Source organism: Lonchura striata, chromosome Z (genome assembly GCF_046129695.1).
Source record: "Lonchura striata isolate bLonStr1 chromosome Z, bLonStr1.mat, whole genome shotgun sequence".
Classification (NCBI taxonomy): domain Eukaryota; kingdom Metazoa; phylum Chordata; class Aves; order Passeriformes; family Estrildidae; genus Lonchura; species Lonchura striata.
The window spans coordinates 6,181,505-6,201,664 of record NC_134642.1 but is presented as its reverse complement, the minus strand read 5'-3'; the positions used below and the strand labels follow the sequence as shown (position 1 = coordinate 6,201,664).

The 20,160-nt window shown below is 40.8% G+C and overlaps 1 protein-coding gene across 1 annotated transcript in view; it reads right to left on the bottom strand.

Annotated features, from left to right (window-relative positions):
* CHSY3 (chondroitin sulfate synthase 3) overlaps positions 1 to 19,824 on the bottom strand; it is a 141,162-nt gene extending 121,338 nt beyond the window's left edge. Inside the window, exons 1-2 of the mRNA XM_021540160.3 lie at positions 19,110 to 19,824; positions 17,250 to 17,533 (exon numbers count right to left, since the gene is read on the bottom strand). Coding sequence (XP_021395835.1) covers positions 17,250 to 17,533; positions 19,110 to 19,824 — 999 coding nt within the window. The remainder of the gene's footprint in view (positions 1 to 17,249; positions 17,534 to 19,109) is intronic.
* Between the last annotated feature and the right edge of the window lie 336 nt (positions 19,825 to 20,160).

Genomic DNA, 20,160 nt, shown 5'->3' with positions numbered 1-20,160 from the left:
AGGGATGATCGTGTGTCGGAGTCCAGGACATCCTTCTGGCTGCCCTGGCTGTCTCGAGATCCTGGCAGGGGGCTCGGAGACCTTGGCAAGAAGTCAAAAACAGCTGTGGCTTTGATTTTAGCCCGTGGAAAACAGCCAACTCTGGACGAGGAATTACAAGCCACAAGGGTTTTAGTAGTGCCATATTTGAACTAACACAGGGTGAAAAAGTAGAATTTTGGGATCTTTAGAATGGGGTTCAAGAGTGTACAATTTGGGCGTATCCTAGCCTTCTTCTTTGTCTTATCCTCCATGTCTTGGTGTAATGGTGGCACTTTTCTATTTGCTTAAAACAGAGATTCACTATCTAACATAGATGATGGCAATTGGTAAAGAAATTGTAAACATAGACATGTAGTTTTGAGTATACAAGGTGGGAGCCACCCAGGGCTCAAGGTCAGAATGTTGTGGCCTCCTTGCTAGCCAGAACTCAGCAGGTCAGAGAAAGAACGTTTAGATAAGAAGAAATAAACAACCTTGAAAGTGCAATTGGACGTATTCCAGATTCCTTCTTTGGCTGCATTCGGCCTAGAGGAACAAGGATTCTCACTATCTCAAGGATTCTCTTCGATCTCTTGGGGTCACCCCGACTTAGGAACCCTCAGAGAAATCGACAATCGTGCAGATGTCCAAGCCATGCATGTGATGCTCCCACCCCCTCCAACCCCTCAGCACTGCAGGGCTAGCACCTCACCTTGAGGACCCTCTTAAAGGACGTATTTTTTTCTGTACCTATATTTCAGAAACACTTCACAGTCCTGTTAGAGAAACTCTGCAGCCAAGCCAGTATGCTCTAGCAAGTCACAATCCAAACAACCAATTAGGCTTTGCCTACTGCTGATCACTTAAAATGCACACACATAGTAAAAAGTCACCTCGATTAAGATCATAAACCATTCGCACACTGGAATATTTTCTAATCACTTGTGCAGAAGTCCAAATAGTTCAGCTCTCAAACAGGGCAAGAATCTGTCTAGCTAAGAAAATTAACATTGCTGAGTTGGTTAATAATGCGTGGCATTACTGTAACAATTTTTAAAGAGCTTTATGTAGGCTGACCATAGAACAAAAGAAGTTAGACGAAGATTGTCAAGCAGATTAATATGGGATTTCTTTGGATCACTAGTTGCCAGAACCACAATTGATACCTCTTCTAGAGAAAGTGCCTCAGCAAGCAGTACCCCAAGAGCTCCACTATTCACTCTGGTCTGCTGGCATTCCCCAAGTGTGGATTAAGGAAAGTGAGAAATGCACAAGGTACTGCCAAGATAATTTCTTTCAATTACCTAATGTCTTCCATAAGTCTCCCATCCAACTGATTTTGAGAACTAACCACATTTAACTGATTATATCTGAAAGATTTAGAACAGAGAACATGGCTGCAGGCATTTAGGGAGACACACATTACTAGGGTGAAAACATTTTTATTGCTTTGTGATTTCACCATCTGGAGGACATTATGGTATTAACGTGTATGAAATTATTAAACATTAAAAATGCTTTCTAAAAGCTATTACTGGCCTATTATTAGGGAAAACCTTGAAGATATGTCCCATGAAAATTACATTGTTCAGGTTTTGAAAATATGTAACAAAGAATACTACGTGTAATTAATATTTAAGAGCTGAAGAACTATGGATTATGAGTGAACAAAGAGGGTATGTGGTCTTATAAATGCCGCAGCAGTTTATATGACCTTTTGCTACTTTAAAAAGGTACTGAAGATACAAAACAAATAATAAAAAAAACAATAAAAAATACTCAAGACACAGAGGTGTATAGGAAGCCCCAAGAAAATTGAGTTTATCTTAAAATCTGTCTGGTGTCAAAGCAGCACTTCAGGCAATGGCATTCAGCTGCTCAGCACTATGGGGTAACACAGAAAGAAGGTACAACCATCTTCAATGCCATCATCACTGTGAGGAAAAACAACCTGGTGTCTCACACCTTTTCATTTCAGTATAGAGGGCACCCCAGACTGCCACAGCAATAACCTATACTCCATCCAACCTGCGAGAAATACCTTCCAGTTGTTGCCTTCCTACAAAGCTAAAAAACCTTTTAAAAAATCATACAACTTTCTCTGGAAACATAAGACTATAGAGACAGTATTCTTAAGAAAATACATATATTAATTAAAAAATTTGAAGACTTGAGGAAGAGAATATAGCTGAGAAGTGTCTATGGACATATTTCTTAATTGACGCAAGCAGCTTACTTAAAAGCTACTTTTTTGGGACCTTGATAGGGAAAAAAAAAGCTCAAAAACTACAGAATAAACATACTTCCTCATTAATAACCTTTAAAAGTGATTAATGTTTCATGCACTGAAAATGACATCTCCCCTTTCTATGTGTGTTCAAACCACTGAAGGAAACATTAACAGCCGTATCAATCGTTTCATATGTTTGCCTTGCATATCTATTTCATTAGCAAGATTTTTTTTTCTTTTCATAGACAGATCACAGTTTTTATTGAAACAGTTTCACTTCCACAGTAACACTGAGCAATTCTGTATGGTTTTATAGGCTTTCGTGTCACTTCAAAAGCAGAGGCAATAGTCAGAGTAAAAATTTTATTGCAAATGAGACAAAGTGGCAACAGAACACAAAGGGCAAAGCCGCAGAAAGAGACAGAGGATGAAGGGAATGTAAGCTCTGAACAAGGAAGCAATTTTATGGTAGAAAATAAGTCATTATATTCAGTATGTGACATACATTTAATTGAACTTTAAATTGAAGAGACTTCCCACAAAGTAGGCTAAAGAGATGTATACAGAGAGCAACTGCATCAAGGTAGGAGAGGAGACAAACTTTCCTTAGGGGAGAAATTACTCATCTTAAACCTAACACTTCAGTGAGATTCCTGCTCCCACATGGTTTTGTATCACCCAAAAGCAGAACACCAAAAAGCTGCTGCAGACTTTGACAAATCCAAGGGCCACATCTCTCCTACATGCCACAGTTTCCCTGCTACTCCCCTGTAAGTGAAGGACCAAGAGTGATTTTTATCAGAGCAAAAAGAGATGATCTTATAAAAGAGAGAGAAGCAAAGAGTTTGCAGCCCAGAACACCCTTCATGGGCAGTAGCTTTAACGCCTGCACGTACCAAGGGCCCTCAGAGCTTCCTCAAGAGTTTTATGGCTCTTCTCATCCTTTGAATGCCAAATAGGCACTGAAAACGTATCTTTTTATACCAAAGGATATATCAATATGCAACACAGATCACTGCAAGCAGATTCCAAAGGCAGTTTTAGGTCTACAACTTGCATTCATTTATTTACTTAGGAAAAGCTAAGTTCTGCAAAATTTGACATCTCTCTTCCAAGAGAGCTGCCAGAGCTGGCAGGAACAGGCTGCTTCTACACTGCAATGACTGAGCCATTTGTTTGCTATCAGTTGCAGGACTGGTGCCAACCTGAACACACTGACACGAACTAAACTGCCTAAGGAATATAGGCATACATAAGATTTAACACAGATATATTTACTACTTATTACTGAAGTTTAAAAGCTCTGAAGAAGCATCATGGAAAAAATCCATGCATTTATGCAAGTCTTGTTTTCACAAGAGCATGACTGCCAACCTAGCCAAAAACCTCTTTTAAAATGTTGTATATTATTTTAGATATTTCAAGGAAATTGCCTCAAGTTGTCACATTGAAAAGCAGTGGCATGCTCTTCCAGCATTTGTCACACATATGTACTTATCTACATACATACAGACATGTGTGTGCACACATATACGTACATACTTCTTCAACCTTTATTTCCTTAAACAATTAATAGGAATCTGCCACTTCAATTCTTCACGAATTAAAACATTCATGAACAGTATGCAGAGGATTTTTTTCCTAAATTAGGTATGAATTTGTAGCACAAAAGGACCTGTATTACACTGTCAACATGCTTTAACCAGAAACATCAGCTCTGCCAGCAGATTCCAACATCCATTTGTTATTTGTCCTTGCTATGAAGGGTTCAGAGCAAAATGGGAGACTAATGTATGCTTGTCTTTCATAGATGTTCAGCTTTAGAGACACATAACAAGTGAGATTTAGATTTCAAAAAAAGTCCAGTGTTAAAAGACAAATCTTTGGGGGTTTCTGATCATCTCCACATTTATTTGCAGTCATTTAACTAACATGAACAGCAGAAAATGGCAAATGATGGAGCATAAAGTTGAAAAACCAAAAGCTGACTTCCTTCTAAGATGCACTGAATTGCTTCCTTTAGTTGGAATTAAAGTCCTCAACATGTACAATAATTTATAGGTCTTTGTAAAATGAAACCCTTCTTATTCACTAACCATTTTCCTGCCATGAGGTACAAGTAGACTGGACACAAATGTGGCTGCATTTTCCACATACATTATATTATATACATACATTACTATCCATTCCTCCATACCATAGCATCTGCCTTTGCTGTGAAGGTCACAGTGAGAAACAAGAACATTCCCTTTACACAAGAAAAACCCATTTATTGGCTGATATTGAGACATGATGTTTAGGATGGCACAGTTTTCCAACAGCAACAGGATTAAACAACACAACTACTATACTAGCAAATTTTAGCACAGCTGAAAGTTCAGTAGCTGGAAACAGCCCAAGATGACACTGACCTGGCAGTACTAATCAACTGAAAACTGGTGATGAATTTACAGAGTGACAAAGCCCTAAAAATGATAAATGGAATCAAGAGCCACAGTAGCAACCTGTTAAATACAAGAGAATTGCTGGTTTATTATCTGTATTGATTAACAGATACCCAAAACTCTATTTAACATCTCTCATTATTATGTATTTCTCCCTGGTGCACAAAGAGTAGTAAGTATACCACAAAACATAACACAAAATTCTTTAAACTGTTTATAAAAACAGAGCAACTCTTTACAATTCTTTTTTTATACTGATCACACAGCTTATTTTCCTATATAACTGAAATACTTAACCCAGCAACTATTTTTGTTACCTATCTACATGGTTGTTATGGATATGATAAGGGCAAAAAGTTATTTCATTTGTACGGGCTACTATCTACTCTGCAGAGGATGTTGGACCAAACTGACCAATATAATTATGGTCAAAGAGAAATAACTAAATAAAACTCATCAAGAAAAGAACAAATCCCTTCCTCCCCCCAGTTCAGGGCATCACTTTTTTTCTTTATTTCAAGTTGGAAACAATACAGAGTATACTTACACTGAAGGTAACATGGCTATTAAAACTAGTATAAACACCAGCTCACTTGTTTTTGTTGGCCACATCATGGATTTACGACAGAACCCTCAAAAAAATCCTTTTGGAGGCCATTTCCAAGGAAAGCATTAGGTCCCCAAATGATGTTTAGCAATGAAAAATTAACAACAAAGTTTTTTACTAAAATTATGAGTTTAGTACTAAACTAAACATTCCAATAAGCAAAGTTCTTTTAAACTGAGATGAGCAGGAAGTTCCTGCAGTTCTGGACTTACTCTGCAGGAAAGCTACTTCTGAAACGTATTTTCAGATAAAAAAGAAGGTACCACCAGCATTCAGAACTATGAAAAATTTGACTGTTCCTACATTCAGGAACATATTTTAACATGATTGTTCTGAAGCCCTCAGTTAGATCTTTTGCCTTCTGAGCTCAGGAAATCTAATCAGCATTTTATCAACACTATACATAGCTGATGAAATGCCATTCTGATCAATGTGGATGAGTAAGCACTTTCACATCACTCAATAGACTAGCAAAACACAGTAGTGAATACTATATTACTGGCATATTTAACAGAAACATGACAACATTCTAATGCTGGATTCTCACATGGGGATGATTGGTCTACGTGATCAGCTAATTCTAGACATAACAATTGCTATAGTAACCAACAGTCTCCAGAAAAAGTAACAAATTGACAAGTATTTACTGGTCTTTATTATTATTTGCTCCCCAGAGTGGAGTAAAAAGGCAAATGCCAACTTAACTGCAACTTAACTGCATTATACTTAAAAATATAAACTCCATTATACTTATAAATAAATACTTCCACACACACATATGTATATACACATGACTGCACACACAGAGAGCACTTCAACACCACATCCTATTTCCAGGCAAAAACTCATGAAAGAAGTCCTACTTGTGTGGATGAAACCCAGCAACAAGCAGCTGATTCATAGGAGCTGTTTTCTACCTTGCCAAACTCAAAGGCAAGTCAGTTTATTACTCTAACCCACCTCCTTCCAGTTTTTCCTTCTCCTACTTTGAGCATTCACAAAATCATAGAATTTTCAAGGTTGGAAGAGACCTTCAAGATCAAGTCCTACCATCCACCCAACACTATCACTGTAACCCATAAACCACATCACTCAGCATCAGATCCAGATGCCTCTTAAACACCTCCAGGGACAGCAACTGCACCACCTCCAGGACATCTTTTCCTCCAAAAAATCTATTTCAATGCCTGAACCCTAACAGTGATAACTTTTTTCTAATATCCAATCTGATTCTCCTATCTCAGTTGAAGGACATTTCCTCTGGTCTTATCATTGCAGGGCCAGTAGAACAGACCAACCCCCACCTCACTACAGCCTCTTTTCAGGGAGTCGTGGGGAGCAGTGAGGTCTCCCCTGAGCCTGCTCTTCTCATGACTAAACAAACCCAACTCCCCAGCATTCCTCATAAGACATGTTTGCTAGTCCTTCCATAAGTCCTTCCTTGTTGATTTTAGCTGGACAAGCTCCAGCACCTCAATGTCCTGGAGGTGTGAGGGGGCCAAAACTGGACTTGAGGTGTGGCCTCAGCAACCCCAAGTACAGGAGGATGATCACACCCCTCGTCCTGCTGGTCACACTGTTCTTGGTTCAGGCCAAGCAAGATGTCATTGGCCTTCTTGGCCACCTGGGCACACAGTGGCTTACACTAGGCTGGCTCTCAACAAGCACCCCCAAAGTCCCTTTTTTCAAAGCAGCTCTTAAGCCAATTCTGCCCCAGCTTGTAGTGCTGCACGGGATTGCTGAGACTAAAGTGCAGAACCCAGCAGCTTGCCTTATTGAGCCTCATGCCGATGTCCTTGGCCCACTGAGTCTGTCCAGACCTCTCTAGAGCCTTCCTTCCCTCAAAAGGATCAACACCCCCACCCAGCTTTGCACTGTCTACAAATTTACTGAGGGCGCCCTCAATCCTCATGTCCAGACCATCAATGAAGAAGTTAAATAGGACTGGCACCACAATCAAGCCCAGGCAAACAGTTCTAATGATCAGCCACCACCTGGATTTACCTCCACTCACCACAACAGTCTGGGCCCAGCCATCCAGTGTTTTACCCATTAAACAGTCCACCCATCCAAGATATGGGCAGTCAGTTTGTCTAGGAGGAGTACAGATAAAATAATAAAGCCACTGCTGTTCAAAACATTTTTCCAGCCCTGAGTTACGACGCTCGGGCTGGGCAAATTGTTAAGCATACTGCAAAAAGAATATTAGCTCATTCAAGGCTCTCTGCCCCACAAGGACTGTATATCTTTTCTATCTCACTCCCATGATAGAGTTGCCATCTTCAAGCATACATGTCAGCCCCACAGCACGGCTAAAAATTTAAGAACAGAAAGGTGTTTATTCTTGGACTTAATAGTCTAAAAACTAAGGGTAACAGATTTGGAAGAGGGGACATGAGCACCAACTTCCTATGGCAAGGACAGAGCAACTCCCAGTGCATAGTTTTGGTACAGAATTCTTTTTTGAAAGTAAAAACAATAATCAATTTTCGCAAGGATGTAACAAACACACTCCATAACTCTAAGCAAACCTCAAACATTAAATCCCACAAAAGAAATACATATACATTTACATGCCCCTCTTGGACCCCTCAGTACTATATTTTTCAAAAATATTTTGTACTATTTCACCACATTTTCTATGGTAGTCAACTACCCTCAGGAGCAGATTTTCTCCCCACCAAATGAAGAAAAAAGAAATTATAAAAATACAGTACAGAAGAAAAGGATGCAGAATACTACCATCTGCTTTCATTCCATCTTGCAGGCCAGATTCATACCTAACAGATTATTTAAAAACAACAATTAAATATATCAAAAGTACATAACAAAACTGTTTCATTTGCTGAGTTAGGCACTTTCCTATAAGCTCAGCCACCAGTTACATTTTTGAAGCTAAATTCCCTGACTTCTGGAACTCACTGCACTTCAGAAAATTCTTCCCAAACTGATAAAAAATGGCATAAAAAGTCAGTGTGTTTTGTCATGATCAACAATAGGAACTTTTGCAATTCCAGTAGGATAAGAGCTCCATAAGATGGGCCTTTTTGTGATGAAAAGTCGTTATGCAAATAGGTGTACTACAGTCTGCAGCAGTAAAGAAAAAGCTTTCAAGGAAGGCTAAAAAAAGCTATTTTAAATTGAAGGCAAAAAAAAAATACATACATACAAACAGAACAGAAGGATAAAGATCTAACTGGAAAGATAAATGTAAAACAAACTAAAAGCTAAATTCTTAGTAGAGAGACTGCAGTAACTACTTAGAAGCACAGCTTTTTCTCCAAAGAATTTTCACTGATGCCCTGGGAAGCTTGGTTATCACCTAGGCACAAGCCTTAAACATATGCACATATACATGCACATTTCCATGCATGCAGAGTTACAGTGTATGACTCATGCAGCACCAAAGCCCACATGCATTTCCACTATACTGCAGCCACATATACTACTAAAGAAATGCTGCATTTCTTCAATGCGTTTGTTTGTACACCATGAGCAGCTCATTCAGAGATGCTGCAATCAGAAAAGACCCCATGAACAAGCACTTCTCTTACACCAGCAAATGCAGAGTCAAAAGCAGTGTCCCTGGTGATCAGATTTTTGTCCTTCAGATGTTAACTTGTCCCTGAAATGACTGTAAATAATAATAATAATTGAAGAAAAAAAAAATAAAGGAAAATGTTTCAAAAGCATGGCAAAACACTTGAAAACACTCCTGAAAGTATTAAAGTCCTTCAAAGTAACAAGCACACACACACAAAGAAAAACCCAAACCAAGCAAACAAGAAGCCTACCATCCTATTTTAAACTTTATTTTAAACTAAACTAAATAGTTTTAGTTTCAAGTTTCTAAATAAAGTATCACAAACCAAAAATTAGAACTGAACAGACAATCTGTCCAGTCAGAACTTCAGGTTTCAGCTTTCAGTATTCAACTGTATGGTTAAACCAACATACTACAGAAGACTTATTTTAAGCCTTTTTAAAAATATTTTTAAGTATTCATCTTACTAAAGGTAAAACTTCAACCAACATGTTGGAAGTGCATCTCAAGAGTACTACATAAAAGATAATGGAAATGTAACTCAACACTACTACATTTAAAAAAAAGCTAACTCCTTTCCTATGTTCATTTTAAGACTAAATCATACATAAAACAGTATTCAAGAAGCCTGTATCAGCTACCAGGCTGCTTATCCTCCTCCAGAATTTCCTAAAATTATACCTCTAGTTCAAGATGTTCTTTATTTTTGAAAGTATATGAGTGCTTTAAAAGATTTCTTACAGGTACATCAAAATTTTTTGCTTAGAGTAATACCCAGAAGCTAAAAATATTGCAGCAGGGGTGGAACTACACATTTATTTGCTCCCCAGTTCCAAACATGTACAAAAAAGTGACTAACCTGGCACTCATCTTGAGCTTAAAGCAGTACCCAGCACTGGTCTGATGGAATAAACTCCTCAAAGCTGTCAATTCTTGCTGCAATTTTAATACATGAGGTATTCTTCAAATATTTTGTATTATTCCATGCAATGAAATAACTACATTAAAACATATTGCAGAGAATATGGTACAGCAGTGTATGCTGATGATAAGTTAATATATGCCTTCTCACATAAGAACTGAAAAGAGCTGGCAAGCTCTTTGGTAATGAGAATCATAAAATAAAGCAAGAAGACTTAAATGATCCAGCTACATTTTATGCCTAGCTGTCTATGTGAAGAAAACTAACAAGAAAAATACAATCTGGAAGAGTATCTAGAAAGCTTACTCTTCCAAAAAAAGACATATCCTACTGTAGTATTCCACTAGGTTTCAAGAGGACATTTACTAGGTTTTTATTTCAAATAGTTTTTTTAACTCCCTCTGTTTACAACTTCCAGCCTCTCTCTTTTGCGAGCATTTTCTACTTCAGTAGAAATATGTCTTTTGATTTCAAAAGATGTGAAGTTGGAAAGTCAAAGTCAGGAAAAAGTTATTTCTGTGAGATTTTTCTAAGTTGGGATAAGAGATACAAGGAATAGTCCAGAACAAGTAACAAAACCCATCTACACTGGGGGTCAGGAGGGAGAAAGAGGAAATAACTTGTGGACTATCTGTGTCTTCGAGAAAACCAAACACACTTTCAGGAACTCTCTACTATCCCATTTCAACCAACCATGCACCTCAGAAAGGCTGAAGTAGGACAGTCTAACAAAACAGTTAGCCAAAGTATGACCAATTACCACAATCAATCTGTACATGTGAAATACGGTTATTTTAGAACTTGTAGGGAAGACAAAACTTTGAAAGCATAGGTAATTCTGGAAATACCTACAGAAACGAATGCTTCCTGTGTGGTTAGGTTTACTTAATTTTAAGCTAAAAACTAGAAAACTATTTCAGGAAAAAAAGTAAATGTAAGAGTTAAAACTTGCTTTTCTTCATAAATTCACTTAAAGTTGGCAATAATGCAGTTATTCATCTGTTACTCTCACTCTTAAAATCAAGCTTATTCCGTCCACAGTAATAGGGTGCTGTAAAAACTTATGATCTGATGGGATAAAACAAGATATGTCTTACAATATTGTGCCACAATTGCATCAGCTCATGACAAGCACTCTTTTAAACTCTTGTACACCTACTTCTGCACTAGATATCTGGGGAAGTGCCACCTAGATATATACAATAGCACAAGTCTTAAGAAAATATTTCCAACAAAATGACAGCAAACTTGAGGGAAAAAAATCTAACATGGTTAGCTTTAAACATTCAGACACACTGAGACATGGGTCAGGATACCCATATGCAGAACTAAAGACACATTTATAATAGTTTAGGAACTTTTTTTCTTCTTGTCTGTGGGATCCTTTGGTAAGTCAAACAAGAGCTTATTCTTAGAGGAAAAACTTTGAAATACTTGTTTTAAGAACATTCAAACATTTGCAACTGACTCAAAAGCTGTTAGCTAGCCACTCAGTCCTCCAAACAAAGGGCTGCTGCTAGACAAAAACACACTGGAAGGAAGGTGTAGCCATTAATTCATCCCTTCAATACCAGGGACATGAAAATATGCCCCAGAGTATTTCATGAACTTGGTAACTCAGCACCAGGTGTCACACAGCTGTAAAACTCCAAAATCACACAATATCTCCTCTTAGGGCAGGGCAGAAAACACAGGACACTAAACCTGAAACCAAATCAGGAATGTAAGAGACCTTAGCACTCAACCAGGTGAGAAATGGCTCCAGATGCCCTTATACCCTGACCCACAGCCACAGGCATGTTTGTCCTTCTGCACATCTCCATGGTAGCTATGGGAATGCTATCCATCACAATAAGGATGCCAGAAAAGGTATTCCCAGCTCTTGCTGCTGTGCTCAGCCACATGAGGAAACATGCAAGTACCAGGAATGACTCTGCTTTCTCACCATGACGTTCCTCAACTTCCCAACCAAGCCAATCATGACAGGATCAAGAAGAGCTTAGAAGACAAGGAATCCCCAGGATTCATGAACCCAAGGGAGGCAGGGCCCTCAGGCAGATCCCCAGATTCCCCACATAAAAGAGAAAACAAATGACAGGAGGTTATGCAGAAAGCCATAAGGGGAAAAAAAAAAGCAGGAAATCTGCACAGCACAGTTAGGGCTGGCAGCTCAAGTGAGGATCAGGCAGAGCCACACAGGGCAAGAGTAATGACCCAACTTAGCATCATGGTCAAAGCAACAGGATATGCATTTAAGGATTTACAGTTATTTGTATCATGTACACACAGAAACACGATACTACAATAGTATGATTTGTGACCAGGTGAGACTCACATAAAGGAAAGAAATTTGGTATGTACAGTTAACATCACTAATAGGATAGATGTTGGTATTAAACAGTTAAGACAGCACACAAGCAATTTTGCACCAAAAAATGTCCATTTATGCAAAAATTCAAAGGCCTCTGGGATCATGTGATTTATCTTCCTATACACTCAGATGCCCCTACTGCAAGGGTCCACTCTTCTATGCATTTTTATTCTAGGATCACTGATTTTTTTTAAGTATTGGCTGCATTTATGTAACTGCCTAATGATGCTGTCCAAATTCAACAACTTAAGTGAGGGTGGGGCACTGCTGCTTCAAGACTGATCATTCCAGTACCCAAAATGAGCAAAATACCATCCTATCATCAAAGGCACCCACACCTCTAATGTTTCTGTTTGGTCCAGGGTTGAACTCAAAGCTTAGTACCTATCTTCAACAAAGTGAGAGATAAAGCCTCAAATGAGAGATTAAAATACATCAGGAAGGAAATCTTAAATTAAAACAGGAAATATAAAGTATTTTTAGAAGTTACATAAAATGGTTTACAAAATTCTAGTGCCACCAGAGACAGTCAAAATACCAATGCACTGTAAAGGAAAAGTTTCTGAGTACACAGCTTGATCCAAAGAGGCAGTTTCCCATGACACTTACTGCAATATTTACTGTAACTACTGGGAATCAACAACAAATAGGATAATAGAGATCTTTTTTACTAAAAGAATGTTGCAGTAATGAGACTGTATTCTATGGTTGTCCTTGAACTTTGAAAACAAAGGGAAAAAAAATAATGGTAAAAATAGATATATTATCTATGTTGACTACTTGTATGTAAAAAGTACCACATCTTCTTTCAACATCAACCTACACAATACCAAAGGAACAATACTGTATTGGATGCTTTGGAGGAATGTAGTTTTTAACTCTAAAGTGAACATAGCAAGCACTGGACTTGATAGTCCTTATGAGTCTCTTCTACCTTAAGATACTCTACATGATTTTCATCCATAAAAAGGGAAAAAGGGGTACAAAAAGAAAAGCTTTGCAAGCATTTGAATATGTGTTAGAAATACACCAATGAATTGTCTTTAGATGTTTTATGCTACATTTGACATTTTTTATTTTCTAATAAAACACATTCTCTGATAGTATTTACACTCTGACGCTGTTTTCTTCAATTGTTATAGCTACTTATTTCATACACAGCATTTCTTTTAGTCATTTTATGGAACTACACTATTTGCTCTGTTCAAATCTCAGGTTATAAATTACAAAATGGTCTTCTGAAACCCAAAATGTACTCTTAAAAGAAAGGGGGAAGAGAAGAGGGATAAAATGATCAGACTTTTATTTCAAATCATCCTCTATACTCAAATTCCTCTTAAACAGCAAAACGAGGAAGTACAGGGCATCTCAGCTTTTTAATTATATTTTTGTTTTCAAAAGAATACAAAACATATGGCTCATTAAAATCAAGATAATTTCTTAATTCCTTTAAAATAAAAATATTTTAAAGCTTCAAAAATAGTGGAAGAGAGTGATCGCTTGAAATATGGATTCTGAAAACAAATCAAAAAGCCCTTTTAATCTTTAGTTTCTGATTTGGGGAAGCAGAAGATGTTATGACCTTACAAAAATGAACAACTTTTTACAGAGATGCTTTGGACAAATTTGTCAGGTTTTTTATACCTCAATCATCACAGCATCATCAAAACTAAGAGTAAATTAAAGCATAATTGAAAAAATATAGCAGAACAAGGGTGGATCTTCTGTAAAAAAAAAAAAAAAAAAAAAAAAGATCCATCCAAAATACACTTCCAGCAGATACCTTCTCATGAAGCAAGGAAATGGACTAGATTTAGGCTACAGTTCAACTGTTGCTTCCAGACAATTTGAATCCAAGCTGCTGTATTGACAGTAGTTTGACACTTTGCTGGTCCTTTATTGCTGGCTATGACCACCTCTTTTTCTCCTGATGCTCATGCTCAGCAAAGTGGATTCTCCCCTGTTCCAGCTCACCACAGGCTGCCCAAGTCCAGCAGAACAGGACAACAACTAAAAAGAGACACTAACCTGAATCTCCTCCTCTTTCTGTCCTCCATTTTTCATAAGGACCCTAAAAACATTGTCATTAGATTCCCTCTCTCAGCAATCTAATGACTAATTCTTTATTTAGAGTAGAGGAGCTCCATCAGCAGACACAGAGAGAGGCTCATCACCTCAGCCATGAGTCACTTGGTACGTAGGAGTCCCAATCTTTAGACCTGCCTTCAAATCTGGCAGAACTAGAATTTAACTCTAGAAAGCTCAAAACATGAGTGGCTCACTGCAGGTCCATAAATATCTTCTTTTCTTATTTATTCTTACAACAAAAAAAAATTGTTTATTTTTTTTTTTAAAAACACACCAAAGTTGTTACCCTCTTCTTGTCAGCAAGCATATTATGCATATAAGCTACCATATGCTTCTGGCTAGCCCTAAATAGCAGCAGAACAAACTCTGACAGGCAGCCAGTCAACTACACCATCTAAACCATCCAGCAGAGATCAAACATTTCAGGTTTTCTCAGCAACTCTTTGACTTTCCAATCCAGTTCTTCAAAAAGAAATCTAGTAAAAAAATGAGGCAACAGTGATTCAATTCTTCTGGAGCTAAAAAGGTCCTATGAATTTTAATGTCATTGTTTCCAGCTTACATTGGTCTTCACAAATACACACAAAAGACCAATTATTGATCTTACTAAAATCAACTAAGTTAATCATAATCTTGCAACTCAAGAAGACTCAGTTTATTACTTACATAGAGCAAGAGGACAAAAGTGCAACTGGCTATACAGGAAGTCCTGGCCCCAATCTTAGATTTTGTGCACATGTATCTGAAGGAATATTCCCCTTCAATCACATCGAGAGCATTTCTGATTTAATACAGGAATAAAAAAGCACACAGAAATATTTTCAGTGCCCCAGGGGAACAAAATCATTCTTTTCACCAAATAATCTAGCAATCTGCACCACATTGATCTCCTCAGGTGGAGTATCATACTGTTGCACAGCACAAATTATGCCAAAGCACAAATGCAGCTTCTCTTTCCAGACAACCCATTTCACTCCTTCCCATCTAAATAGGTTTAATTCTGGGATAACATCCTAAGCAGCTTTGCCTTAATCATCTGCATTTTCCCAAGCAGCTTCTGCACTGGAAACAGTCAAAGATTCTTCAGAATCAGACAGAAATACTGGTCAGAAATTAGTAGTAACTATTGCAATGCCCAACACATTTTTTCTTGTTTACTACATTCTTTATTACATAGACCTAGGTCCTTCAAGAGCAATTGACAACTAAGTCTGGTGTCACTCTATTCCAGCGTACAAGCCTAAGTTTTTTTCATAAAGTCTGTTTTCAGGCCTCAATCCTACCATGAATAGCTGAGTTTCTGGGCAGTCATATAAACCAGTCTCGAAAACTGTATTTTTTTTATTCCATCTCCCCTAAGATCAGTGGCTGGAGCTAACATTTCCTGACATTCAACATCAAAACAAATTGTAACTATGGTGACAATATTATCAGTTTTCTTCCACTGATTTCTCCCCAACTCAAGCCATAAAAACAAAACCAAAACCCCTTCCATGATACAACTGTCAAGAACTTAATTTTGCCACCTGATACAGCAAGCATCACCATGTCCATAAGGACTGGAAAATAGCTTTGTACAGGCACAGCCCAAACAGAGTGTATGATCAGAGTCAGAGTGTGTGATCAGTGTATGATCATACATCAGAGTGTATTATTAGGCTGCAGATGCACCATGCAATTCGAATGTCTGATTAGGAACCACTGGTCCTATATAGTCCTACATGGATTTCCATCAACACCATAAATGCCTTCCCTTCTCTGCCAGAGCAACGGGCATATTATTTCACAGCAGCATTTACAACACATAATGAAATAGCCTCAAAAAAGCATATTTCTATTGTGAAGTAGATTTGTCCCTCTAAGATTTCTACCTAATTAGTAACAAGCATCCAGTATTTTCTTTTGTTCTGTTTACATACACTGTAGCCTACTAAACACAATTATAAATGGTCACCTTTGCCTGGGACATTCAGAATTTTTTTTTTTTATTACACAAAATTAATTTTTTTTCTGACTTGTTGACACTAAATCCCACATAGCCTCTTTCTGTGGCCCATTTAAATGGTTTTTTCCTGATTAATAAGGGAGTGCCACAAGAGCAAGAACATATCATATTAATATTAAATAACTGATCCAAATAAGTGAAATAATATTCAACATATTAGGTTTCACCCTTTATCCTTTCTTGTAGTTGTATGCTCAGCCTCTTTTTATCTATGAAAATAGTCTTGCAAATAAGTACAATAATTCCAGAGAAACCAGCATGAAATTTAGTTATGGCATTGCAGATAAACTTTTTTGGTACTGCAAAGACCCTTATTACTTTAGAAAATGCCACTACTAAATGAAGTAATTTGTTTCTAAAATTACTTCGGCATGGGAAAATTTATTACACTGTATATATACTTAATCCACTTTAATACTGTTCTATGCTAAGAAAAACACTAGCAAAGTTGTATCATAGAAAGGCAGTGTAAAAAAATTCATTTCTGTACAAAAAGAAACAAACCCAGCCAAACAACACCTATTTCTGCTTTTATCAATAAAATACATGTGAGTAATTAAGAAAATGCATCCCATTCTTTAAATGCTACAATGTATTTTAAGAGACTGTGATACAGAGCAAACAGATATGCTTTGTGCTTAACTAAACTTGAAAAGATCTGCTTAAAACAATCTGTCCTGAACAGCATATATATCAAATGCAAGAGCTCCCTGTCAAGGATTGTTTTGAAACCCTCTAGGTAATGCTTTAACAACTTACAGCATAGCAACACTTATAACATGGCTGCAGTAAATTGTTACCAATGAAAACTGTAAGACGCAAGTAGGAATAAATATGATTACAGCAATATGCTCTGAATGCTTTCCTCTCATTTTTCCTTACAGTCTGCAGTTCACATCCTGATGCAAGCACTGGAAGACAATTAAAGTGGAAAGAGATTGCAGATACAGCTACTTACCTTGCAAGATGAAAAACTCTGTAAACAAATAGCACACTGCAATCTGTACTGTCACTCACCTCATAGGACCAAACGCACTGAGTTCCTCCAAACCTCCGGACACACCTGCCCACTTCCACATCCTCGTGAGTGGTGTACATTTCTCGAAGGCATTCACCTATATGTGGCACCATCCTCCGGAGAACCTCCCGGCTGAAGATCATTCCTGGCCCTCCCATACAGAAATTTTCTCCAGGCTCCAGCCCCAGTTTTCCGAGTTCTTCAATATTACCCAGACCAGTCTGCCCCAAATAGAGAGGTTTACTGCTGTTCAGTGAGCGAAGAAACTCCTCCAGTTTTTCACCTGACAAAAAGACAAGATTACTGTTATTTCTCTGACTATTCTGCCAGCCATCTCTTTCCCTGTACTCCAAGCTTTTAGAAAAATGTAACAGGTACCTGAGACTGTCAAGAGGAAATCCTAGACCTAGAGAAAACATCCTTAGACAAGTTAACAGGTTTTTTAAAATCAGCATTACAATGACATTTTCCTTCCAGCCACAAGCTGGAATATCGTCAAAACTTAATTTTTGACAGTGGACTTTTCTGTTCAAACAATACTGATGGAAAGCACTTGCTAGTATAGAAGTCCCTAAAGCTGGACAATTTAGACAATATAGTTCCAGGCTGGGGAGGAAAGGAAGTGGATGGGAAATAGGTAAGATTTAATAGGATTAATTTTTGAAAATACCAAAGCAAATCTAAATTAACTAAGAAAATCAGGTTTGATTATAGACTAATTCTTGGAAAGAAAGAAAGACTCTTGTTAATTTCAAACTGTTCCAGTGCTACAGTGTTTATCATCACTTAGCTAGTTATTTTGGGAAACTTTAGTATCTATTTGAAATTAAAAGTTTCTTGATAGGTTTAATGTGGTACCATTAAGGCAGAATCTTAATGTAATCAATTAAAGATAGGTTCGGTACAACTTCGGAATGAGCTCAAAGAAAACACAACTTTATGCCTGCAACTGAATGAATATACATATATACGAGTGTACATCTGCAGGTATTTGACAGGTGAATGACAGCGGATGAGCAGGCAGCCTATTAAACGACTCAAAATTAAGCGACAAATAGGGAAGGGTACAGCTACCACCAATGAATTTACAACAGTGTAAGCAAGCAAACTCACAACCTTGCCTTATGCTTTCAACTTCAGCTTCTCTTTCCTAAGCGCGGGACACGGAACAAACAATACCAGCCTCAAGCGCAGTTCAAAAGGAAGCAGGCTGCAGAACACCACGTCTTAAGGGTGCTATGAAACCCGCACGGGAGCTGCTGCTTCCCGGAGGCGCCCGCTGCACTGAACAGCATCTTTATCGGATGCGCTCGCCCAGCCCAGGGTGGAGGCAGCGGGGAGCCGGTAGCGGTGACAGCAGCACCGCTCACCGGGAGTCCCGCACCTGAGAGAGTCCACTGGAGAGCCGGGGAGAGGCACGACCGCCAGACACCCCGCAATCGGATCGTGAGCCCTGCACTGCCCCGCAGCCCGCCGCGCCCGGACCCGATCCTCCGGAACACAGCGGAGGCTCGTCCGCAGCATCGCCACGGAAGCGAGGGCGGGGACGGCAGCACCTGGACCACACGCCCATCCACGCTCAATGTGCCCGGCGTGGTCCAAGCCGCAGTTTTGGCTCCGCAGACCGGCGCGCCCCGGACACGCCGGGGTTCTCTCAGGGATGGGGAGGCTCCCGTACCCCGCACACTGGGGCTGGAAGCAAACGCCGGCGGGGTGGTGGCAGGTCGAGGCTCCCCATGCTCTTCCCCGCCCCAGGCGGGAACCGAATCTCTCCCCGACCCCCGGGGAGACTCCGACGGGCTCCCAGACAGCGCTCCCCTTCCTCCCTGACTCCCCCCGGCGGGATGCTCCCCTGTCACCTTTTATGTAGACGTCGTCGTCCGCCCGCATGAACCACTCGTACTTGTCCAGGTAGTGGTCGTGCATGTACTTGATCATCATGAAGGACTTCTTTTGCGGCGGGTAAGAGTCGTCCACTCCTGGCAGGGCGACGACGGGCAGCGGGGGCATCCCGGGGGGCGCGGCGGAGCCCTGGCTGGAGAAGAACTCCACGCGGCCCGGCACCGAGGGCGCCCACGTCCGCTGCGCCGCCACCGCCCGGCTGCCCAGGTACTTCTGGGCCGTCATCACGCCCACGTAGAGAAAGTTGCGGGGCTTGGCGCAGCCCTGGGCGCCCCCCCAGTCCCCGCTCCCGTTGTGGCTGCCGCCAGGCCGGCCGCTCCGCTTCTCGCCGCCTTCGTCCTCCTCCTCCGGCTCCCCTTCCCCGCCGGCAGCGGGGCTGGAGACCGTGCCCTCCGCCGCGGCGGGCGGCAGCTCCCAGGGGCTGCTCCTGAAACTCGTGCCGCCCAGCACCGCCGCTGCCCCCGGCGGCGCCTGCTGCCCGCCCGCCGCCGCCGCGCCCCGGGCCGCCCCCGGCCCCGCCGCGCGGCCGTAGTAGGAGCAGAGGCTGGCGCCGCGCCGCTTCTTCTCGCTGAGCTCGGCCACTCTGGGGGCGATGAGCCAGGAGGCGGCGGTGAAACCCAGCACCAACCCCAGCACCACGCTCAGCCAGGGTCTCCGGGACCGCGCTGCCATGTCGCGGGCGGGGCGGCTCCCGGAGCAGAGGCGACCACCGTCCCGCGGCGGCCTCGGGCGCGGCGTCTCCTGCCCGCGGGTCCCGGCCCCGCCGCGGCGGCCCGGGCGGCTGCGCTGCTCCCGACCAAACTTCTGCGGGCGGGAGCGCGGCAGAGCGGGAGCGGCGGCGCCTCCGCTCCGCTGGCACCTCGTCCCCGCCGCGGCCGGTCCCTCCCTGCCCCTCCCACCGCTCGGGCTCCCCGCCCGGCCCCGCGCAGCGCCGCCGCCTTCCTCCGCGGCTGCCGAGCGCCTCACCCCGGAGGGCGCCGCCGGCGCCCGAGCTGCGCCGGAGAAGTG